At 36.3% G+C, this 26,217-nt stretch overlaps 1 protein-coding gene across 1 annotated transcript in view; it reads right to left on the bottom strand.

Moving 5' to 3' along the window:
• Positions 1-8,846: 8,846 nt before the first annotated feature.
• Positions 8,847-26,217, bottom strand: part of LOC137623759 (ionotropic receptor 93a-like) — a 27,240-nt gene continuing 9,869 nt past the window's right edge. The window contains exons 3-12 of the mRNA XM_068354585.1: positions 25,037-25,173; positions 22,883-22,987; positions 22,158-22,387; positions 21,597-21,752; positions 19,082-19,256; positions 15,601-15,840; positions 15,131-15,396; positions 14,843-14,980; positions 10,905-11,091; positions 8,847-9,575 (exon numbers count right to left, since the gene is read on the bottom strand). Coding sequence (XP_068210686.1) covers positions 9,249-9,575; positions 10,905-11,091; positions 14,843-14,980; positions 15,131-15,396; positions 15,601-15,840; positions 19,082-19,256; positions 21,597-21,752; positions 22,158-22,387; positions 22,883-22,987; positions 25,037-25,173 — 1,961 coding nt within the window. The 3' untranslated portion in view covers positions 8,847-9,248. The remainder of the gene's footprint in view (positions 9,576-10,904; positions 11,092-14,842; positions 14,981-15,130; positions 15,397-15,600; positions 15,841-19,081; positions 19,257-21,596; positions 21,753-22,157; positions 22,388-22,882; positions 22,988-25,036; positions 25,174-26,217) is intronic.

Raw genomic sequence — 26,217 nt, 5'->3', positions numbered from 1 at the left:
TTTCTATTAGGGATTATTATGATGTAACTGGAATTTCTGTTTCTTCTGAAGTTGGCTTACGATTGTATTCATGTTGTTAAGACAAACGTAAGAATATAGTTGTTTCATTACATACCAGCTATGTCATTTTTTTTTTTTTGCATATTTTTTTTTCTTTTTATATCATCTACTTTAGTTTGCCCTCATATCCATGTTTCTCTTTTTTTTATCACTTAGTGTTATTTTCATTTTTATTCTTTCCATTACTTACTAATTTGTAACTAGCTTATGTTCTCAGTCTTTACTAAGACTATGATTTCCCGAGGCATAAGTTAATATTGATAAGAAATTCTCGCTAAATATATATATATATATATATATATATATATATATATATATATATATATATATATATATATATATGTGTGTGTGTGTGTGTGTGTGTGTGTGTGTGTGTGCTATTTAATATCTTATCTTCACTTATCAAGCACCGCTTAGTATTTCTATCTGCAGAAGCCATGTATAATACACATTAACCCTACAATGTGCGCCGAGACATTGATCCTTCATTCACAACAACTAAAAATTCAGTGAAAAAATGTCTTTTCATTGACACGTTCTACCATGAACTGAAATTGTTTGTGATAAATCTATTCATTTCTTCAAACATTTTTGACTACTTATTGTACCAGCACTAGAGCTAATCCACAACCCTATTTGGAAAATTAGGGTGTGATAAGCCCAAGGGCTCCAACATGGAAAAATAGCCCAGTGAGGAAAGAAAATAAATAATTTACAAGAGAAGTAATGAATAATTAAAGAAAAAACATATTTCAAGAACAGTAACAACACTAAAATAGATCTTTCATAAATAAAGTATAAAAAAGACGTCTCTCTCTCTCTCTCTCTCTCTCTCTCTCTCTCTCTCTCTCTCTCTCTCTCTCTCTCTCTCTCTCTCTATATATATATATATATATATAAATATATATATATATATATATATATATATATATATATATATATATATATATATATATATATATATATATATATATATATATATATATAGTATGAATTCCTATCTAATACTGGGATCGAACCCTAGCCCCTTCAAACGGTTGTTTAAAAGATCACATTCACAGGTCTTATTTAAGAGAAAATTATTTTAAAATTATTTAATTAATAAAAACATTTTTCACTATTGCTAATAATAAAGCATCTCTGACTACAAGTTTAGGGAAAATATGGAAAACAAACCATTTTAGAAGATCATTAAATTAATCACAACATAGAATAAGAGTAGCGCCCGAACTTATCAAGTAACTTATTTGAATACCCTTTAGAGATAAGTTGCCTTCATGATTGGATATCAGGATGCCAGAAAACCTCAAATCAACCAATCAATCATGATTAGATACTTTACCAGAAATATGGTCCGTTTGTTCATTCGTTTGTTTACTACTACATTGGGGAGACATACACATGCACTAGAGGGATTCGTTTCGCCAGCATAGGTATTAGCGCCTACTTTAACTCGTTAGGGAAAATTCAAGAAGTACTAGTATTCGAGCCTACTAAGACCGCCTCACTGCTTCTAAACATAACCCAACTGTCCGTTGAAGCTCGTTATTTAAAACTATCTATGGGACTAAATATTTAACTCTGATAATATAGTTTAAGGTAGTTGATCATGAGAACCTACTTTGGTGAGTCTAGAAACACAGCTTAAGGATCCAGTCTATCAATTCGATATATAATAAGTAGTTTTCGAGCCCACGTGAGGCCCTCTCATTTGCTGTGGCCTGATTGGTAACATCTCTGCCTGGTGTTTGCCAGTCGGGGGTTCGAGTCCCGCCCAGACTCGTTAGTGCCATTAGTGTCTGCAACCTTACCATCCTTGTGAGCTAAGGTTGGGGAGTTTGGGGGAGCCTATAGGTCTATCTGCCGAGTCATCAGCAGCCACTGCCTGGCCCTCCCTAGTCCTAGCTTGGGTGGAGAGGAGGCTTGGGCGCTGATCATATAATATATGGTCAGTCTCTAGGGCAGTGGTTCCCAACCTTTTTTTCAAGCGACCCCAATCATGCACCTCAAGCCATGACCGCGACCCCACTAGTTTAGTTGTATAAGTATTATTATATATTACTAGTTGTTGGCTGAAAAAGTAAGGGACAGTAAATATCCTTCTATAAGATAGGTACTATAAGATTGGAAAAGACAGAACTAACATCACTAAATTTCATTATAGGATTATAAATTTTAAGGCTTATCATTAATCAAAAACCCCACTTCTGGAAAAAAATTTTGTCACATTCCACAAAAACAAACTAAAAGTATATATAAATGTTTTCTGTTAAATGATAAACTGATTTTTTGGGAGCCTTGGTCCTGGATCATGATGCTAAGTTTCTCTATTCGTGGTTCAGTCTTAGAAAGAGGGTAGGTAGCAAGGAAAGTGAAGGGGCAAGGAACAAGGAGGAGGTGTAGAGAGGAGGGGAGGAGTCAAGGAAGGAGTAACAAGGAAAAGAGGTGTAAAATATTTGCAAATCGCAGTAAATAAGACGAAGCAGAAACGAAAAAATCAATGATTTACAGCACTCCAAATCTCGCCAAAACAACAACCTCAAAAACCAACCATATACAATACTCCAAATCTCTAAGCAACCGCCAAAACTACAACCACAAAAACCAATGACATAAAATCCCCCAAATCTCTAAACAACTGCCAAAACAACAACCTCAAAAACCAATGACTTAAAATCCTCTAAATCTCTAAATAACTGCCAAAACAACAACCTCCAAAACTAATGACATAAAATCCCCCAAATCTCTAAACAACTGCCAAAACAACCTTAAGAACCGGCAACATAAAATCCTCCAAATCTCTGAACAACTGCCAAAACAACAACCTCCAAAACCAATGACATAAAATCCTCCAAATCTTTAAATAACTGCCAAAACAACAACCTCCAAAACCAATGACTTAAAATCCTCTAAATCTCTAAACAACTGCCAAAACAACAACCTAAAAAACCAATGTTATAAAATCCTCCTAATCTCTAAACAACTGTCAAAACAACAACCTCAAAAACGAATGACAAAATCATCCAAATCTCTAAACAACTGCCAAAACAACCTAAAAAACCAGCGACATAAAATCCTCCAAATCTCTAAACAACTGCCAAAACAACAACCTCAAAAACTAGCGACAAAATCCTCCAAATCTCTAAACAACCGCCAAAACAACAACCTCAAAAACTAGCGACAAAATCCTCCAAATCTCTAAACAACTGCCAAAACAACAACCTCAAAAACTAGCGACAAAATCCTCCAAATCTCTAAACAACCGCCAAACCAACGACCTTTTCGACCGAGTGACGAGCGCCGGAGACGTGCCAACTTCACAAGAACATACAAATAAAATAACACATCTAATATCACAATTATTTTATTAAATGAAATAATAATCGAAACAATACAAATTTACAAGAGGTAAATACAAAGGTAGGGGAGGAGTAAAGATGAGGAGAGGAAGGGAAATGGCAAGGAAATATCGAAGAGGAGGGGAGGGGGGGGGGGTTAAGAAGGAGGAGGAGAGGAGGGCAGGGGTAAAAAAGAAGCAGGGGAGAAGGGACCTGGAAAGACGGGAAGGGGGGGAGAGGAGCAAGGAAAGGGTGGTGAAGGTAAAGGGGAAAATGTAGGAGGAGAGGGCATGAAAGGTGCTCCTCTCCTTCTCTTCCTCTTCTCTTGCCCATCTCTCTCTTTAAATATGGTGGGGGGTACCATGTGGTTTTAGAAGCCTCAATTATGAGCACTGTGATAGGCTATCATCCACTGACGTACTGTGATGCAATACTTCGTCAGTAAGGGAAGTACTCAGTTTCTATTGTTGGCATACCACTTTCTCATGAATGATTAAGAATTTTAAAGAAACAAAGATTGAGTACAACTTACACAGCACATTCGAAATCACTATACAGGTTTAAATGCATCAACTATATAAGACAAACAAATAGTAGAGAGTGTTTCCTGCTGCGGCAATACAGCTGGAGTGGCTGCCTGGTTGGACGTGGACAGTGAAGCTGTTCACGTATCAAATGCATACCGCACTCAGGGATACCACCATTAAAATTAGTTTTTTCTATATCAATATATGAATAGATAGATATATAAAAGTCGATAAATAAAAATCCACAAATACGTTTATATATTTTTTCTTTACTGCAAGTTCTGCCATATTTTGCATTTTTATTTTTATTTTGATATTTTGAGATTTTGGTGACCCCAGGAAAAGCACTTGGCGACCCCAGGGTTGGGAAACCTGGCTCTAGGGCATTGTCCTGATTGCTAGGGCAATGTCACTGTTCCTTGCCTCTGCCATTCATGAGCGACCTTTAAACCTTTAAAACCTTTAAATGGGATCTGAATGTACAAATTTCTGAAACTTCAAAAGGATTGTTGTAAATTATTTTTCACGTTCCACTGGAACAATACGATATTTCATCAATAAGAGGTTAATCACGACTGCCTACTACATGAAGTGGAATGCTATAACAACTCGAAAGTTAGGGTTGTTCGTACGTCCAGTTATTTTACTCCAAGACAAACATACGATATGCCGGCACCACTCATATATGAAATAAAGAGATCTAATGATCTAATTCTAATTGAGCAGACTACATTCCGGAAATACTAGGGTTTACGCAAGCAGAAGGATCTGAAGTAAATGTGGAATGTGAGGCTCTAAGAGAGGATTTCGACATATCTTTGCACCACCAGAGCCCTTACCGAGTAGTGCATTTAAACTAGGCAAAACTTGAAAAGTTAGGCTTGGGTTTGAAACTGGGCAGGTTAAGCTATACCTCTGCCTCAGCCCATATAAACACAGGCCTTCTGAAATTGATTAAAAAAAAGCTAAAGAAGATAAAAGCTTTAGAAGATAACTTTCAAAACTAGGCTCGTTAGTGGCTGAAGTGGCATTATCGTCATCATAGCTACTGTAAACAAGTAACCTTATCTTCTCTAGATTTACCTTAAAATAAAAGATTTCTTTTACGTTTAGAGTTCTGAATATATTTTCCCATAAGAAGAAAGGAAGGGCCTTCGTATTCTTCACAATAATTATCTAAATAGCAATACCGCGTTCAACACGAGATGCAAAGAGAATGCAGATCATAAATACCCCGCACCAAAAAAAAAAAAAAAAAAAAAAAAAAATCCTTGAGCGCTGTGTGTGGTTCCTGCGTGATTGTTAACGACTACTGCAGTATACATTTCTCATGTATTTTCTTCACTGCCAGTCATTCCTCTCAATTTCTTTAAGGTGATTTCCAATGCGTGAAAAAACGTAAAAATTTTGCTTGAAAATTCCTATAGGCCTACATGAATGCACAAGCACATATCTGCACACCACATCATGATAGCGACACATCAAAAGTTCCAGTACTAAACCAAGAAGCCTTGGACCTTTCTGTAACCTAGGCCTACCCGTGATCTTTCTTCGTCTGTCTCCCGGTGGTTGCAAAATGCAGACTGGATTGATATGACTCGGAGGACTCGCGTATTAATAATAATAATAATAATAATAATAATAATAATAATAATAATAATAATAATAATTACTACTACTACTACTACTACTACTACTACTATAAGTTAAGCTATAGCTCTAGTTGGAAAAGCAAGATGCTTTAAGCCCAAGTTTTAACGTCAAATTACAATAGATGTCGATTGCTTGCAAGTTGCAACATATAAGTCTTGAGAAGTGGTTGGATAATGACGCTTGACGCACACATATAATGACGACACCAAGTAGAAATAAAAGAAAAAAAAACGCCAACAATGTTATTTAAATACGTTGATAACATGGTAAAGTTATATGGATGAACATAACGCACTGTAACTACCAGACATGAAAAAATTCATGATAAGTACTAGGCCATTGCATAGAAAATCTAATAATTGGTAAATATTGGCACCATATATCCGACATAGCCTACTCACCCACTAATCCTTTCAGTCTTGTCTGAAGACATCCAGTGATTCAAATGTTTCGTTAGACGCCGCAACCTCTTGTAATATTCCCAATTTTCCTCAAATCAAGCTTATTTAAGTCTGTTCCAAGTTTATAAGGTATCCCATGTTTACTGTAGCATTGGATATATCTTCATGTTCCTTGTTTTAATACGCGTTCATCACAGTTTTTAAAATTTATCACGATAACGACAAAATTCAAATATTAAACTTGTCAGGGATGATTCGACGGCACATCTTTACTCCGTAATGTAAACACAAGAACTGAATGCTTCTTCTTCTTTCCCACCATCATCCATAATCCTTACATTAAGGGGTCGGTTTCGTGAAGCGCCCTCTCCATTGTCTTCTTTACCAAAGGCATCCTCTTCCACCAAACCTCTTCTCTCCATTTCATCGTCTACCTTATCTCATCATCTAATTGATTCTCTACCTCCCTCTCGATCCTCGCCATACACGTACAGTTTTAACTGACAGGTCGCTGACCTGACAGTCCTGCTGGATATCGTGAGTGCCCACACACTATTCAGTTCTGCCATGATTGCCATCTGCCTAACGTTACCTCAGTAGACACCCAGCCAGCACCGTGGCAAGTTGGCAACATCTTTTGCTCCCCAACATCTGCCTAGCCGGGGTGCTGAGCTGACGTTCAAAAATAAATGGTGTAGGCTATACATTGGATCTGTGGCAAGAGAGCTTCCTCCACTAAATTCTACGATGTAATGAAATAATACTAACATGAGGAGAAAGTATATATATATATATATATATATATATATATATATATATATATATATATATATATATATATATATATATATATATATATATATATATATATATATATATATATATTATTTTAATACAGATGGTTCTGTGGCATATAGCAACAGGACATGATTTACTAAATTCTAAGATATAATGAAGTAGTGCTAGCAGGCGTAGGCTTATACTAACATGAGGAGAAAGTATATATATATATATATATATATATATATATATATATATATATATATATATATATATATATACATATATATATATATATATATTACACTCAAACCTAAACAGCAATAAACGCTCAAAGACAATCAAAATGGCAACGATAGGTCTATTCCAAATTTGTCAATATGCATCTCAAAAGTAGGTTAATTTAGTCGGCTTGTCATTTATTCGTAATGGCAAGGGCACAAAATATGTACATTATAATGTTGAAACGTCTCGAAAGAGAAACCTAGCATTTGTTTTCTCTGAAAAAAAGTTTCTGTGCTTATCGTTATGTACTTTAGTCCTATCCGTTCCATCCTTATGTTCTGATTTATGGAAACATTGTGTATCTAAATGCAAATTAATGATTATTTTTATATCTGTATCAGCATTTACATATGTTAGAATTACAATTACTTTTTTTTTCTCAAAGGGATGGGTATCCCCTGTAAATAACGATAAATTCAGAACAAAATCGCTCATCCTCTCGGAACACGGCCATTGCATCAGCGGCGAACTTGCGAAGGGCTTCACTTCATATGTTGCACTGAGAGCAGGAGTGCAGGAACTGGCTGTCAGTTCACGAGAACGGACGGCTAGTTTTTCGACATTCGCTTCAGTTCATCCGGTCCTCTTTCCGGCCTGCCTTCAGTTGAAAATATCCCCATACACGCTCAAACTGGCCTGAACAAACCGGTTAAATCTGGTTTCATCAGTCGGCCTGTAAGTTAAAACTGTGCGTGTATGGTGGGCTTAACAAATTTCTCCCAAGCGCCGCCAAGCCCTTCTCACTCCCTCCCCATCATCCATTCTCAACACGTGCCCACACCATCTCGGTCTAGACACTTATCACTTCCACAATCTTTACTGGCAACTTTGTTAAAGTTTTTATAGTACACTGTACATATAGGAAATATTTATTCTAAGGTTACTGTTCGTAAAATATTTTATTTTTCCTTGTTTCCTTTCCTCACTGGGGTATTTTCCCTGTTGGAGCCGTTGGGCTTATAACATCCTGCTTTTCCAACTAGGGTTGCAGCTTAGAAAGTAATAATAATAATAATAATAATAATAATAATAATAATAATAATAATAATAAGGTTTATATATTTTTATGGGTTCGTGAATTCATTCCTTTATATCTACATTTAAACATACATGTAACTTCAAATGACCTTTTTAACCTGTCCCTATACTATTATTCAAAAACAATTTGTCTTAGTAAATCGATGTTATTAAAGACTATTTCGAATGCAACGGAAACATATTAGGTGTAGAAAGACTAATATTTATTCTTTCAAGTGATTGACGTGATTTGATGGTCTCCTCTGTCACTGGTACATTGTTGAAAGGATAGAACATCATGATTATATTTCCTTCATTTGTCAAATTTGCCAGTATCTTGGTAACCCAAATTGATAATCGGTAGTTTCGTTGTCCACTTTTCAGTTCCGATATTCCCCTTATAGTCTTAGATTTAGTATTTCTCTCTGTCCATATTATTATTATTATTATTATTATTATTATTATTATTATTATTATTATTATTATTACTTGCTACGCTAAAACCCTATTTGGAAAAGCAGGATGCTATAAGCTCAAGGGCTCCAACAGGGAAAAAACCCAATGAAGGAAGGAAATAAATAAACTAATAGAGAAGTAATTAACAATTGAATAAAAAAATACTAAAATAAATTCATACATAAACTATAAAAGCTTAAAAAAAACAAGAGGAAAAGAAAAAAGATAGAATAGTGCGCCCTAGTGTACCCTCAAGCAAAATAGCTCTAATCCAAGACAGTGGAAGGCCTGGTACAGAGGCTATGGAACTACTCAAGACTAGAGAACAATGGTTTGATTTTGGAGTGTTCTTGAGATAATGCCGAATTCCTTACATGTACTTTGTGTTGAAGTGAATACGTAAGGTGAGTGGGCATTCCCAGTACAGTACTGGTGCAGGTACAATAACTGGTCAAAGAATGTTTGAGGCAATAAACAGACTTATTGCAAACGATTATAGGTAATAGCAAAACGTGTCAATGAAGGGACATTTTCCTCTACATTCTTGATGATGAACATTGTTTTTCAGAGTTACATTATATAAATGCGTCAAATTAGAAATAAAATAAAACAACAACATATCTTAAAGCAGTCTTTTCAGCAAAAATACAGTCACATGAAAACTTCGAGAGGAAAAATCGCCAGTTATATCATAATTATACCTATTAAAACAGCGTTCCAATTCGCGTAGCCTAAAATAATTTTTCTATAGTCTGTTCCTTCAGCTTGAGTTTGAGGGCCTTAGCCTTAGCAGATGAGTAGCAGAGGACGAAGCTCTCGGCGATAAAAGCCATCCCGGCGAAAACCAACCCGAAGCCCAGGATCATGAGGGGTCCCTGGAAATGGACGATGGTCAGAGCCTTGGGCTTCCCGTCGTTGGCGGCTTCCGTGAGGAGGTTGCCCTCTCCGCTACTTTCCAGGCCCGCCTCTTCTTCTTCCAGCTGCCTCCTCCGTCTCTGGCGGCCGACCTTCTTCGCCTCGTCCAGCCAGTCCAACATCCACTTGTTGTAGATGCCTCCCTGCAAGAGTTAGGTTAGAGGAAGATATCATGATTATTAGTGTTAATAATGTATTACTATCTAGAGGTAAATATTTTCATTCAAAAAATGTATGCCAAGAATAATCACAAATATAACAAAGACATGTAGGGGTGAAAATAAGATTCATGCTGCATATTGATAAATAGCTGCAAATATCTATGGGAGAAACAAAGAATGTGTTAGAACAAAATGAGGGCCAATGTACAGAGGCTACAACATACCCCAAGACTCTAAAACACTGGCTAAATGGGCTTCATCTGGCTTAAGAAAGCAGCTATTGATAGCGACGCAGAAATTAAAGAATTGGTAAGGGTCCCTATCTCAGTCTTTACCTATTTTGCAATAAAAATCTTGCAACACACCTGTGACAGACAGGCACATTTGCCCATTATTAATGATCCTGGGATTTTGTTGATCTTCAACCGTTCCAAATGTCGGCTAAACATTATCTGCTTCATAAAGCTCACCATCCACAAATCAAACTCTTACACCCAACATCCTGGGTGTTGAGGCTCCACCCCATTACCCTTTTCCCTACAATTTCCATATCCTCTTCAAGGCTTTCTTCACCACTCTTGCTTCCGAACTGCAAGCTCTTTTACCTCCCTACCATCCCCCATTTTCTCCATGAGACCAAACCACCTAAGAAAATGTATGTATTTTAGGGGTAATTTACATCTATATCTCCTGATGTTTAACAGTTTCTGAAAAGCTGATAAGTTTTGAGGTACCTGCTGATCAGAAAATCCACATTACTTTGCATACTTCGGATGTTCTGAAAAGGGCAATGAGTAAACAATATCAAAGGAGTGAGAAAAGAGATGACTTAACCAAAAGACAGAAGTAAAAAGAAAATTTATTTCACTGGACCATATCAGTGCTAAGATCAGGTGCCATACTGGAAGACAAGCAAGGATGAAACCATTAACCCTTTAGTTCCCTGATCGTGTGGTAAATTTTTTAATTATAACCCTTTTAGACCAATATTGGTATTCGGTAATTAATTGGCAACTTTTCTATGCCATATTCAAAATTTACATTCAAGATTTTCATAAAAAACGTATGAAAAACTGGATTAGAAATTAAGGAAATAAGATTAAATTGTGTAGTGAAGGTGACCAGTAGATTGTTTAAATTGACGCATTCTTTAAGAGTAATTTATTAGTCACTATAAACATAATTCCAGATTTACTAATATAGAATCAGGAAGAAAGTAGATAAATAATGAGATAGATGATTTAAACTTAAATCCTGCCCCGTTGATCTGCTTTCAAACTAGGCCTAATGCAAACCATGAACAACCTTCACCTCTATCAGGGCCAAGATGACGAAATCGAGGTCTTCTTTGAAAGGGGCATCGTGGGGTATGGGCCACGCGTTGAGGATGGGCATGACCCCTTCCCTGCCCAAGTAGAGAGGGGACGTGCCGTCGGCCTCCGTGTAATGCTCGGCCACTTGATACTGGAGGAAACGAAGTGAACCCAGATGAGGATATCTGCAAGGCAAAGAAATTTGGTGATATTTTGGTTGAAATTAGGACAGCTGACAGGTCTGCTATTATCATTAAACTACTTATGCTATGAACAACAACTGGACAATATTTTCTTTTCCTTTATGTAAATTTCAGAATTATCTCATTACTATCATTTTGTACGTATTAGGCTCTTATTTTTTTCATAAACGTGCTGCCTCAAATGAACCTATTGAAATGGAAAATATTATTATTATCCTTATTATACTTACTAAACTACAACCCTAGCTGGAAAAGCAGGATGCAACAAACATTAGGGACTACAACATGGAAAATAAAACAGCGAGGAGAGGAAATAATGAAACAAATAAACTATATATGAGAAGTAATAAATAAGTATATAAAAGATCTTAAGATCAGTAATAACGTTAAAATTTATCTGTTATATATAAACTATGAAGAGAAACTTCTGAAGTTCCCCTGATTCAACCACCAGATTATTTATAGGTCATTCCACAATCTGGTCACAGCTGGCATAAAACTTTTAAAATACTGTGTAGTGTTAGACATTTCCTGTAGTAACCTTCCACAATTTCCATTACTGTTGCTCTTACTACTTTTGGCATGACAAATTTCTTCAAGACTTTCCAACTGCAGTCTTTTACCTGCCATTTAATAGTTAGATTTCCAGGTCAGTCGACCTCAGGGGAATCTCTGGAAGTCTGAGCCAGAGTCGCCTATCTTCATCATCATCATCATCACCATCTCCTCCTACGCCTATTGACGCAAAGGGCCTAGGTAGGATTTCACCAGTCGTCTCAATCTTGAGCTTTAAATTAATACTTCTCGGTTCATCATCTCCTACTTCACGCTTCATAGTCCTCAGTCATGTAGGCCTGGGACTTTCAACTCTTCTAGTGCCTTATGGAGCCCAGCTGAACGTTTGGTGAACTAATCTCTCTTGGGGAGTGCAAAGAGCATGCCCAAACCATCTCCATCTACCCCTCATCATGACCTCCTCCACATGTGGCACTAGAGTAATCTCTCTTATAGTTTCATTTCTATCTCTGACACCTATCTTATTATTATTATTATTATCATTATTATTATTATTATTATTATTATTTTAATAATAATAATAATAATAATAATAATAATAATAATAATATTGATAATTAAATAATAATAATAATAATAATAATAATAATATTAATAATAATAATAATATTAATAATTTTGATAATAATAATAATAATAATAATAATATTAATAATTTTGATAATTAAATAATAATAATAATAATAATAATAATAATAATAATAATGATATTAATAATAATAATAATAATAATAATATTAGTAATTTTGATAATTAAATAATAATAATAATAATAATAATAATAATAATAATAATAATAATAATAATGTTATTTTCCAAAGCCACCGTGGTTGTTAGAATGAGAATCTGGGTCCAGGTTGAAAAGCATGGTAGTAAAACTGGGATTGAATCAATCAAAGTTAGCTTTGATTAAGATTGGTAATTATCTAGTATCATAACATTAATGGTCATTGATGTCTTTGATTAAGAATGGGCCAAATGTGTTTAATTCCAAACAACTGAGTGTAGTTCTTTCTCTGATTTGTTCAACTCGAGCTGATTTAAGTTCCTCATTTATGTAATTCCTGGAACTTGTATAGATATATAATATTATGCCGTATACTATTTACATTGCGTACAGTTTATGAACATTAATGTACATTTGCTTTATTATTGTTTCTCAGAAGAATGATATTTATTTCCATTTATCTTTTCCCATTACATATACTGTAAGACCACTTTTTCATTATGCATCGTGGCAACAATGTAATTATATGTGTCAACACTGCTTTTCTTTCCGCCATGTGCATACAGTAGTCAGTCATTGTTCAGTGGTCACTGTATCGACAAGCATGGGCCTGTTCCCCGCTGCTTGTCACGTTTATGTCCGTTTGTCTTCATTATACGGGATTTTAAAGAACCTACTGGTTTAAATTGTCACCCTCCATTACATCTATTACATGGATGTATGTGGCAGTATCACACACAGAACTCACATGTGTTTTTTCTCTAGTTTTGTCACAGAACTTTCCAGAAGTCTATTGGTTTTGTTCAGGGACAGCGTATTTGAAAATTAAATGAATTATTATCTAATAATAATCAGTTGTAGATTGTTATTGTTATTAAGTTATCCAACTGTACCAACCGTGTGTCACACAATTGTACATAATTATTTTGTATATATTATGCTTGTATCTGTGCTCTTCCCTCGCACTAAAAAGAACCTGAATGATCATGTCTCCGGTTTTGCTCTAACATTGTCTGTCTCTCGAACTTGTTATGTCCTGTTGACTTGAGGTTTTGTATATAAAGGAGAGCGTTCCTTAATAAACAACTCAGTTGATTGCATCCTGCCTTTGAGTTCACAACCTCAAGTCAACAGGACATAACAAGTTCGAGAGACAGACAATGTTACAGAGCAAAACCGGAGACATGATCCTTCAGGTTCTTTTTAGTGCGAGGGAAGAGCGCAGATACAAGCATAATATATACATAATAATTATGTACAATTGTGTGACACACGGTTGGTACACAACCTTTGTATATTCAGATTCTTGAAGTTGTGCTGATGAATGTTCTTATATAATTAGACAGAAAAGCTCTGAAGAGGTTTTGCAGTCAGGAGAGAGATGAGGCAATGGAAAGAACTACCATCTATGGTGCACCATACAGGTCACACTGAAGACAGTACTCCTCCTCAGGGACTCGGTGTTAGGATAGACACAAAATGCGCCGCATAGAAACATGCATGTGAGTATTACATAGTCATTTAGATAACCTTACTTAGACCAAAGCAGTTAATGTTAACTCTTTAAGATCAGAAAAAAATAGCTTGCGACAAAAAACATTCTTATCATTCGTAAATATAACAAAATACTAGTTTTATGGTTTGCTGTAGATTATTTTTTATGGTGTAGAATGCTGCTGGTTATGGTATAATGGTGAAGATAAGTACATGTAAATTGCTGTATTGCTTTTAGAAATAGAACATGAAAACCAAAACGTAAATTTCAAGTTTTTTTCATATCATGTCATTTGCAGTCATCGGATGACTGGATAATTAGGATGTCATCAGTATATAAAAATAAAATCTTAATTACAGAGAGACTGGGCAGTACTACCGTACATTAAATAAGTGAATTACGTTCTTTTAACTGCAAAGGATAATGACATTAGAAACCTAACGAACTTTTGTAGAATGAATCAAAAAAAGAAAAAAAAAAACGGAAGGAAAGGAAGATGTCCCTTAAAAACATTTACAGCAATATAACTGCCTCATAAAGCTCTTAAAGGCTTAAAGGCCGCTCATGGATGGCTGAGATAAGAGACAGTGACATTGGCCTATCAAGCAGGGCAATGGCCTAGACACTGACCATATATACTTACGATCAGCACCCAAGCCCCTCTCCACCCAAGCTAGGACCAAAGAGGGCCAGGCAATGGCTACTGGTGATTCAGCAGATACACCTATATACTCCCCCAAACCCCCATCCTTAGCTCACAAGGATGGTGGGGTTGCACCGACCAAAGAAACTAACGAGTTTGAGCGGGACTCAAACCCCAGTCTGGCGTTCACCCGTCAGTTAAGTTACTACATCAGCCACCACAACCCATTCTCCTGGAAGAAGAGAAGGTAATAGAACCATAAATATTTCCCGTCATCTTTATTTATCCTTACTTGTTGTTGAGGGTCAGTCTGAGACCTTCGTCGATATCGTAGCCTAATTCCATCATGTTACCTAAAGCTCTCAGTGAACTTGTCTCAGAATTCCTCAGCAGGTCTCGAAGTGTGTCTCCAAAATACGGCATCGTTACACTGTAAGAGAAGAGGGTGAAATCTTTTGGGAAATATCAGGCCAAAATAGTAATACCATACTGTACCATCTTACAAAATACTTAAGTCTTTACGCATTATAGATAGAAATGGAAATCACGATTATAAATATGTTTTACAATCTGTTGTTACCTTTTAACTACTTTCACTAATTCTTCCAAGGTCTCTGGTCTGGGAGGGTATCTGGGCGCAACGATGGAAGCCACCAAATTTCCTTTGTAAACTGTTCCCACTATGAAGGCGAAGATCAGCCAAAGGATCAGCAAAAGTCTCGTCGAGACTGACACAGGTAAACGATCGCTTAACCCCTGACCCAGAAGCGTTCCCAATACTTCCAAAATGATGGGCCCTGGGGAAAGCTTCTGGATTTCTCGAAGTAGCTCATATCCTCTGATAACCTGACAAAAAAATATTAAAACTATACATATTTCATGAACAATACATAGTATGGCTTAGGTTATGAATCTATTTTCAAAGTACAGCATATTTTTTCATTGTTCGTTTAAACTATAAATTAGACAGCAGCTTTTTCACCCAGAAAACTCTGGCTGAAGAAGAAACCTCTACAGCGGACTGACTCGAAAAAAGGCAAGCTGACATACCCCAATCAATCCCAAGGACACTATCAGAAGTGTAGCGAGTATGCAAAGCCACACTTCATTGGTTAGAGGGTAGTAGAGACTCTGCCATTTAGGTTCCAGAACAGGCTTCGCCATGACAAAAGCTTGGTTAATGTCATGTTCGTATGTCCTGGTAAAATCGAATCTCTTTAGTCTTGCTGGATACACAGCGTGTATGATAGGTGCAGTCCAAGCTTTGCGCTCTGATACTCGCTGAACTACCTGTAAAAACTTCAACTTTTAGTCTTAAGTAACCTTGAAATAAATCCAGTTTTAGTTTTAAGTGACCTGCAAAAAAGACCCCTTTTAGTTCTAAGTGACCTGCAAAAAAGACCCCTTTTAGTTCTAAGTGACCTGCAAAAAAGACCCCTTTTAGTTCTAAGTGACCTGCAAAAAAAGACCCCTTTTAGTTCTAAGTGACCTGCAAAAAAGACCCCTTTTAGTTCTAAGTGACCTGCAAAAAAGACCCCTTTTAGTTCTAAGTGACCTGCAAAAAAGACCCCTTTTAGTTCTAAGTGACCTGCAAAAAAGACCCCTTTTAGTTCTAAGTGACCTGCAAAAAAGACCCCTTTTAGTTCTAAGTGGACTGTAAAGACGTTTGCTTTTTATTTTAAGTGATCTGCAAAAACATCCTCTTTTAGTTTTAAGTAGCCTGCAATGACATTCACTTTTTGTTTTAAGTGCCCTGTTAATACATAAAATTTTTTACGGGTTGCCAAAGGCAAGAGCCCGTGTCTTACACAATGGTAAGGCAATCTGAGACAGACATCAAATTTAGATAATTTTTTCTAAAGTTCAAAGAGTTGCCAGTTTTATTTCTTATTTCTTAGATTTAGACGATCAAAATTGTTATAATGGCGTGGTTATCAAAGAAAACATTAACTTATTATTATGAATACTTTTAGGATTGATTGGCTGATTTAGAGTTGTCTGGCATCCTGATATCGAAAGTCGGTGACCGGAATTCATGCCGCATACATTTTCGCCGTAGGACTTTTTGTCACGGACTTTTTGCCGTAGGAATCTTTGCCACTAGGTATTTTTGCCGTGAGGAATGTATGTATGGGCTAAAACTGCTTGTTTAAATCTTCATAAGTAAGAGCTAATTATCAGAGACCATCCATCGCATTAGATGTATGTATGTAGGCCACTATACTTATTTTTTTTCATAGGTCAACTCTTTCATATACCTTTAAATTATAAAAGTAAAATGCAATTTGCGGCAAGAATTCTTTACGGCAAAAATACCTAGTGGCAAAGTTTCCTACGGCAAAAAGTCCGTGACAAAAAGTCCTACGGCGAAAATGTATGCGGCAAGTATTCTTAGAACCATCGAAAGTCATTGACGCCAATATACTATTAGGATAAGGATTACTAAATGAAGACATACTAACCCAGGAATGATAGACCATAAAGGAACTATAATAAATTATCTAAATAATCTGATTCTAAATCATTTTTAGATAAGAAATCTTGATAAATTTACATTTAATCAAAGAAAAAAACCAGTTTATACTGGATTATTGTTGCTATTCTTTGTACTGCAAACTTCACTGTGGGTTTCTTGATTATTCTGGTTCAAACTGACAACAAACGCATCATGAAATGAATGTCTTAGTAACACAATGTTAGAAAATTAAATGGAAAATAAATTATTCTTTTATGCTACAGGAGATAGTTCCAAAGGAACATTTTTCTGATATATATAATACATTCTCTAATACCTAAAGTAAAGTCATAGTAGGCTATCTAATAGACCTTCCTCTAAAGCAGTGGTTCCCAAACTATCTTACCTGACGCCCCCTTTTTGCTTCCAGTAGACCCGTACGTCCCCACTCGTCTTTTTTTTTTAATATGAAATGATCCTTACATTTATTTCTTAGCATTGTACAGGAAAACAGATTTCTGTTTGTATTACAATTTAATAATGAAAGCCACTCAAACAAATAATAGTACATTCCAGTAACTAAAAACGAAACATTTGGTTCAAAGTGAGCGAAAAAAAAGTTTGAACATTAGCAAATTGACAAAATTGAGTTGCAATTTTAAGAATAGGTAATTTGAATACATGGCATATAATTTTTGGAAATACTTATGAGACTAAGGCACAATTTCTGGTCAAATTTAGTGAGATGGATGCATGTATGTAATGACAGATATTTGTTCTTTTAATGATTTTATTATTCTATTAAACAAGTAATTTCAAGCAGATGACTTCACGCCCCCCTTGTATCGTCCTCACGCCCCCCTAGTGGGGCGCGCCCCCCAGTTTGGGAACCACTGCTCTAAAGGTTTCGTATTAGCATATTTTTTCCTTAGTTACCAATAAAATGGAAATCAATGTAAATTTTAATGGTTTGGGGAATTACTTCTTAGAAGCACTTCCTCCTCAGACTAACAGCTTCAACATTCACACATGGAGGACATATTAGCACATGCTGTGAGTGATCACGGCGTCTTGCTAATCTAAATTAAAAGATATTTGGGTTATTTCCGAAAATGTGATCTATTCCTTCGCAGGAACAAGACTATAAAAGAAGAAAAACTAAAATTCTATTTGCTGGTACTGTACAGTCTAATAAATAATTCCCCGACCAATCGGGAGAGGTGCATATATCTGAATGTCAAGGGTGTTATGAGTACACTGAATGTCTATCAAAAATTCACTTTACCAATTGGTAAATCGAAATACATTCTTGATATCCTAATTGGCCAAGAAAAGGAGCCAGACAAAAGGAATTCTGTAAAAGTAAGTTCTTTACCTTAAAGAAGACCAAAATAATCCAGTCTTTTCTACCTCCAAGTTTACTGCCATTCTTTCTCATGAACCAAATTAGGTTTGAATTCAGTTATTATCTGTATTTTATAAGAATAACAAACAAAACCCACTTTGAGAACTACGGATGAATCTTACTTATAATCGAGTGACTCCTAAAAAATCCTTAAGATTTGGTCAAACTAATAGTTTTACCACACCTTTGTTTTCAGAGTATTTCTGGGTTTGAGGTGGGAAAGTGCAAGACAAAGGTTAGAAATTCTTCTTCTTCTTCTTCTTTGTCTGCATCTTTTCCCACCTTTATGTGCGGTCGATGTTTCTGGCCAGCGTTCTCCATCTACCTCTGTCCCACACTTCATCACCGGTTAATGCCTTTGATCGAAGGTCATCCTTGATACAGTCCATCCACCTTCGCTTTGGTCTCCCTCTCCTTCTCGTTCCCTGTACCTCCATTTCCATCACTCTCCTCCCAATATACTGTTCATCTCTTCTCCTGACATGACCATACCACCTCAGTCTACTTTCTTGGATCTTATCTGATAGTTTTCTAACTCCTGTGGTACCCCTAATTACCTCATTCCGTATCTTATCTCTTCTTGTCACCCCACACAACCATCTCAACATTCTCATCTCTGCCACATCCAGTTTCTTCTCTTCTGTCTTCTTTATAAAAACCCAAATCCTCACCTCATCCCAGGAGGTGACATTCAAAGCTCTTGTGGTGAAGTTGAGCGTTGACTGCATGGCCTCCAGCATGAGTTTGTCAGATCCCGAGGACACAACCTCTCCCTTGGCATTCGTCTCTTCCATCCAGTAAGGCTTGTAAGGCAGGGCACTGATGTTGATGGTGGCACCGTATAAGCTGTCAAAGGATTTTTTTTTTTTAATTACACACGGTTGTGGCGTCTCTCTCTCTCTCTCTCTCTCTCTCTCTCTCTCTCTCTCTCTCTCTCTCTCTCAGAGACAAAAGGTAATCTCAACACCTAGACACTACAAGAGAACTACTAGCTTAGAATAAGGTACATACAACAGCGGTATCGCTCTTAATTGTAAAACGTCAGGAATAGCAGTAATGAAGCATGAGGATTAAATTTGACATTTATTTAATGCCTTCGTATATTAAACTATACAAGAATTGACCGTTTGGTACTGTCAATATTTCATTTTCAGTTCTAATTCTAATTCGAATCCATCGTAGCTAATGACAGCATTCAAAGTTCATCAGTAAATGATGAATATAGTATGAAAAGCTTGTTATTGCTCGCCAGACCAATACCGAACTGGCATACCTTGCCACGTGTTGGCGACTTTGTATCTAGCTCGTCGCTGCTGCCTTTTCAGGGTGAGGTGTTCTGAGTGATGTTGTTGAGGGACAGTGACCCTGTTGTTAACAATGATTCTCCAGACAAAAAAAAAAAAAAAAAAAAAAAAAAAAAAAAAAAAAAAAAAAAACACGATAGCATGGGTTTCCAGGTTAGTTTAAAGGCTTTTAAAGGACACTCATGAATGGCAGAAGCAAGGGACAGGGACATTGTCCTAGCAAGCAGGACAATTCCCTAGAGACTGACCATAAATACGTATGATCAGCACCCAAGCCCCCTCTCCACCCAGGCTAGGACCAGGGAGGGTCAGGCAAAGGCTGCTGATGATTCATCAGGTAGACTTATAGGCTCCCTCGAATCCCCCATCCTTAGCTCCCAAGGATGGTGAGGTTGCAGAGACTAAGGGAACTAATGAGTTTGAGCGGGAATCGAAGTCCATTCAGGCGATCACCAGACAAGGACGTTACCAACAGGCCACTACAACCCTTTTGCCATTTTTATGGTGAATTTTCTTGGTCTTTGTACTTCTTGTGGCTGCCAGGCCTTCAAAGTTCCTGTTTTTTTTTTTTTTTTTTTTGGTTATTCGTATAAAATTGTTTTTTCCAGGCGATTATCACACATACGGGTCACGTGACCAAGTCAGAGTAGTTGACTCATGGCGAGCATGACTTCTGTCTTTGAGCATCATGTTTGTTCCAGAATTTGAGTATGTGGAATCCCAACTTTTCCAGGGTAAGCCAATATTTCTTTGCAAATGATATCAGATTATTCGTTAAGGTCAACGTTAATAAGCGTGTAATCTAAACTGCTGATAAAGGAGTTTGAACCTAAGTATAAATGCATTTCTTTCATTGATTTCATTATGTATTGTATTTTACACAGCTTTATAAAAAAAAGTATAGCTGTAATTATCTTTCTGAAATTATCGGAAAACAAAGAGCTCTTATTCAAAATCCTGCTTTTCTCTCAACTGTATAAATTATAAAGAATATACACCGCAATATGGGCAATTGCCACTTAACATATTTTAATTATATGAAAAAAGAAAAAAAAAACTCACGAAATAGAAAATTTATGACAATCCTTTGCGTCATCATTTCTCAATAGTAATAAGAATCCAAAGGGTGTTTCGTTTCTCTGAGCAAATAATGTTGCTTTTTTATCTTCTATAAAACGTGGAGGACGGCCCATAACAGTTAAAGATATTTGAGTGCAAAGGAAATAGCCTCTATTAATTGTAAATTTCACTCACTTACTTGTTGAGCAATTACATTATTATTATTATTATTATTATTATTATTATTATTATTATTATTATTATTATTATTATTATTATTATTATTATTATTATTATTATTATTAATAGCCTAGTAAGGAAAGGAAGTAATGAGAAGTAATGAACGATTAAAATAAATTATTTTAAGAACTGTAACAACATTAAAATAATGCTTTCATATATAAACTATAAAAAGAGACTTATGTCAATGATGAAGAAACGTAATGTATTACCTCATTCGTTATTAATTCATTGGTATTTATATGACCACAGCAGAACTAACATTGTGGGTCAAAGTTGGCTGTATATTAAGAGTTATTTATTACTTAAAGCTTTTCAGTTCGTTAAATAAAAAAATAAAAATATGTGGAAATGCATAAAACCTCTTAACTTGTTGATTATGGAAGTGAACCAGATAATAGAAGGATAGAAATTTGAAGACCATTGTGTAATTGAACAAAGGAAAGATTACTTGCATCAAGAATATGAGAAAAGTTATCTTTTTGGTAACAAGTGTAAATTTTTTTACTGATAACAAAACCAATATCGAAAAGGCTGATAGGGAAAGAGAAATATGAGGTTAAATAATGAAGTTTCTTCTTACTTTCCAAACTTCCTTGGTAGAAGAGGCCAGTCTGCTCTTCCTGCTCCTCCTCCTCCTCCATCCTTCAGAGTCAAACCTCGAGACCGCTGCCAGTGTCCCAGTCTGACCCACTGACTTCCAGAGGCCGTGAAAGGCAGATGCGAATACACATTCCATCTGGAATAGATTGCGATGGATTGATAATCAATTTTCCATTATATATATTCCAGGTTTCGTTGATCAATCTCAACTAATTCACCAGTGCGTCATGATATACAGGTGAAAGAGAGAAGAACTGGAAAAATAAGGTTTGGCAGAATCCTTAGGACATATTTAATTCTATTATCATCAGCATTACTAAATCCAGGTTACTATCGTAAAATAGTCAACTCTTCAATGTGCAAGTAATTCTACCATAAAACATTGCCATTCCAAATTATTAAAACAAGATACAGGCAGAATTTTTATATATATTTTTCGTAGTTTTCGTACATATATGTCATCTGTTAAACACCTCGTTTAAATGACTTAATATCTAAATATTCAAGAGCCCGAAATGACGTAAGACAAGATGAAACACACCTGTCATTGGTCCCTTCGAAGTCTGGAATCAAGACGACTGTATTGTACATGGTAAAAGTCCAGTGATCCGAAAGGGCCTCCACCTCCGGAAGGCGCAGACGACCCACGGCGATCAGTGTGGAGGTCCCCGAGAGGAGACGATTTTTTAGGGATGCCTCGGCGAAGGATTCCAGGAAAATTCGGTCGTCACTCACGACCACAACTATGACGCACAGGAAGTGGAGGCGAACCTTTTTTCATTTAATATGGAAATTCATGTTATAATATATATATATATATATATATATATATATATATATATATATACATAACTACCTATATATATATATATATATATATATATATATATATATATATATATATATATATATATATATATATATATATATATATATATATATATTTATATATATATATATATATATATATATATATATATATATATATATATATATATATATATATATATATATATATATATATATGAGAGAGAGAGAGAGAGAGAGAGAGAGAGAGAGAGAGAGAGAGAGAGAGAGAGAGAGAGAGAGAGAGAGAGAGAGAAAATCGTTGCCAAATAAAGTATTCATGTTAGTCTGGTCTGGTCACAAGACAAATATTGATATTAAACTGATAAATATGATCCATGATTATGAAATATGCTCGTTTTATTTGCTACATGCTGCAATACCTGACATCTTCCACAAAAGAGGGAACCATTGACTTACCTGACGAGCGACGCTGGTGATTACGTCGCTCACGGAGAAGTTGGCGCTGGTAGCTTCGACAGAGGCGTCGAACATGGCAGCTCCATGAAACTCTACGGATATTTCCTGCCAGATTACAGATTGTTGTTAAGATTTTTTTTTTTTCTAAAACGTGTAGCTATAACATTCTAAAGCTTACGCTGCTCTTCCTTATCACGTTTTCAATTATTCGTTTCAAAATCATCGCCGTGAAATTAGTTTGCTGGACAGAGAAATTCAACTTCAATTACTTTACATCAGATTGAGATTTCTTGAGAATCGTAAATATCAAGAATATGCAATTGATTTTTTACCTCTTATAAAATCTCATGACGATCAACATAACACATTCAACACTGGGTTTTTTCTAGAATTTTTATCACTTATCTTAATGAAATAAAACAAGAAAGACTTTTCAGAATATTTCTTTTTCCGGAACTGAATTCATAAATTTTGACCATTTTACGAGGCACTTGGTCCGGGCAGTCCATTCAGTGACAGGCTGCAACTAGAGCAGTGGTTCTTAACCTGTGTTCGATCGAACCCCAGGGGTTCGGTGAGTCAGTCGAACCCCAGGGTTTCGGTGAGTCAGTCGATCGAACCCCAGGGGTTCGGTGAGTCAGTCGATCGAACCCCAGGGGTTCGGTGAGTCAGTCGATCGAACCCCAGGGGTTCGGTGAGTCAGTCGATCGAGTCAGTCGATCGAGTCAGTCGATCGAACCCCAGGGGTTCGGTGAGTCAGTCGATCGAACCCCAGGGGTTCGGTGAGTCAGTCGATCGAACCCCAGGGGTTCGGTGAGTCAGTCGATCGAACCCCAGGGGTTCGGTGAGTCAGTCGATCGAACCCCAGGGGTTCGGTGAGTCAGTCGATCGAACCCCAGGGGTTCGGTGAGTCAGTCGATCGAACCCCAGGGGTTCGGTGAGTCAGTCTCAGGGGTTCGGCGGAGGTAACACACTACAAATGATATGAGAGTGGCACTTGCCAAGGTTAAGCCTAGGATAACTGAAATTGTCTCTGAAAGGTAACTGAAAAAGTCGAATTGATTTGCAATAAGTATTCATTAGGTTTCTGTTCTTATGTGAACTTCATATTTTGTTGATATATTTAAGTGTAACTTTCTGTTTATTTTCCTCTTTATTTCATTCACCTATATATATATATATATATATATATATATATATATATATATATATATATATATATATATATATATATATATATATATATATATATATATATATCCAACTAAGAAGGGTTCGATGAGTATACATATGACAATTGCGGGGTTCAGTACCCCCAACAAGGTTAAGAACCACTGAACTAGAGTAAAACACAGCAATTGCACCGTGGAATCCTATAGTTCATTTCTTTTAGCGAGGCAGATTTGCACCGACTCGCGGCGGTGCCCTTTTAGCTCGGAAAAGTTTCCTGTTATCTAATTGGTTAGAATGATCTTGTCCAACCAATCAGCGATCCGGAAACTTTTCCGAGCTAAAAGAGCACCGCTGCGAGTCGGTGCAAATATGCATCGCTAAAAGAAATGGACTATAGTCAGGCTCAGAGGATGGAGAGCAAGATGTAAGGAATAAACTGGGAACGGACATACAGTTGAAAGCTAAAAGGTGGGTGTAGATACAGGACCAACGAACACCGCAAAGACCCTTAAACCTTGCCTACAGTGCACCGCCTAAGAACATGATTTTCTCAAGTGGAAACGACGAACGCAGACCCAAACCTTCTTTTTGCACAAAACACAAAAGGAAGAACACTGTTAAAATTGTGTATTATAAAAACGGTAAATGCCTGGCAACATCTATTCCAGGGTTTTCTACCTTTTTAAAAACAGATACATTGACGTAAAGGGGTGATATTAGTGTCACCAACCCGTAAAATATAATAACAAAGTAGGGTGAAAATTACGATCGCCTGTATTTTACTGAAATACGGCTGAGAACAGTATATTTTTACGGAGAATTTCAGATTAAAATGGCGACTTTTTTTAACAGTGCATATTAGACCATCCCAGATCCCCCCCCCCTCCACCTGAATGAACAGCCACTTGGGCACTGGCGATGAATGAATGGAGTAGGTGAGTGAGTATATGCCACCTAAAGTACCACTTGACATGGCCTCACCTTAACCAGGGCTTCGTAGCCTGGAGTCCTGCCGTCAGTGAAGAGGAGATAGGAACAGCTGGGCCACAGATGGGCGATGGACAGCACAACAGGAGAGATTTCGTGGTGAGCGCCATTTTCTGTCTCGGTTTGCTGCACTGGAAGAAATGAAAATCATTTGTTAGAATTATAGAATCAATTAGGAGTATTATTATTATTATTAATATTATTATTATTATTACAAGCTAAGCTACAACCCTAGTTGGAGAAGCAGGATGCTATAAGCCCAATGGCTACAATAGAGAAAATAGCCCAGTGAGGAAAGGAAACAAGGAAATAAATAAAGAAATCTTCATTTTTTCTACTATGCAATGTAAAACAATATGATTGATTTTATATGGTTCTCTCTATGCTTTCATCTACTAATGCCTAAAGGGTTAAAGGTCGCTCATGAATGGCAGAGACTAGGAACAGTGACATTGTCCTAGCAATCAGGACAATGCCCTTGAGACTGACCATATATTATATGATCAGCGCCCAAGCCTCCTCTCCACCCAAGCTAGGACCAAGGAGGGCCAGGCAGTGGCTGCTGATGACTCAGCTGATAGACCTATAAGCTCCCCCAAACCCCCCAACCTTAGCTCACAAGGATGGTAAGGTTGCAGACACTAATGGCACTAACGAGTCTGAGCGCATAGATTATCTATAATCAAACTTGATTTTAAGTGTCATCAAATCATTAAACAAATCTCCATTTTCTTTAACATGCAATGTAAAACAATAAGTTGAAATCAAATACAATTACATCTAGCAAACGCCTATGAATATTTGTCTCGTCCATAAAAATCTATCATCTATTGTATACACACACATACATACATACATACATACACACACACACACACACCCACATATATATATATATATATATATATATATATATATATATATATATATATATATATATATATATATATGTGGGTGTGTGTGTGTGTGTGTGTATTCATTCATTTATATATTCATATGTAATATGCGTTATCTAAATATACTGTACTGAATACTAAGACTCTCTCTCTCTCTCTCTCTCTCTCTCTCTCTCTCTCTCTCTCTCTCTCTCTCTCTCTCTCTCTCTCTCTCTCTGAATTTATGAATACATACACATTTCTATAAATATTTGTGTATATATTATATTATACTTTATA

This window comes from Palaemon carinicauda, chromosome 30 (assembly GCF_036898095.1).
Source record: "Palaemon carinicauda isolate YSFRI2023 chromosome 30, ASM3689809v2, whole genome shotgun sequence".
NCBI classification, from domain to species: Eukaryota; Metazoa; Arthropoda; class Malacostraca; order Decapoda; family Palaemonidae; genus Palaemon; species Palaemon carinicauda.
The sequence above is the reverse complement of the archived record's forward strand: the minus strand, read 5'-3'. Positions and strand labels throughout refer to the sequence as shown.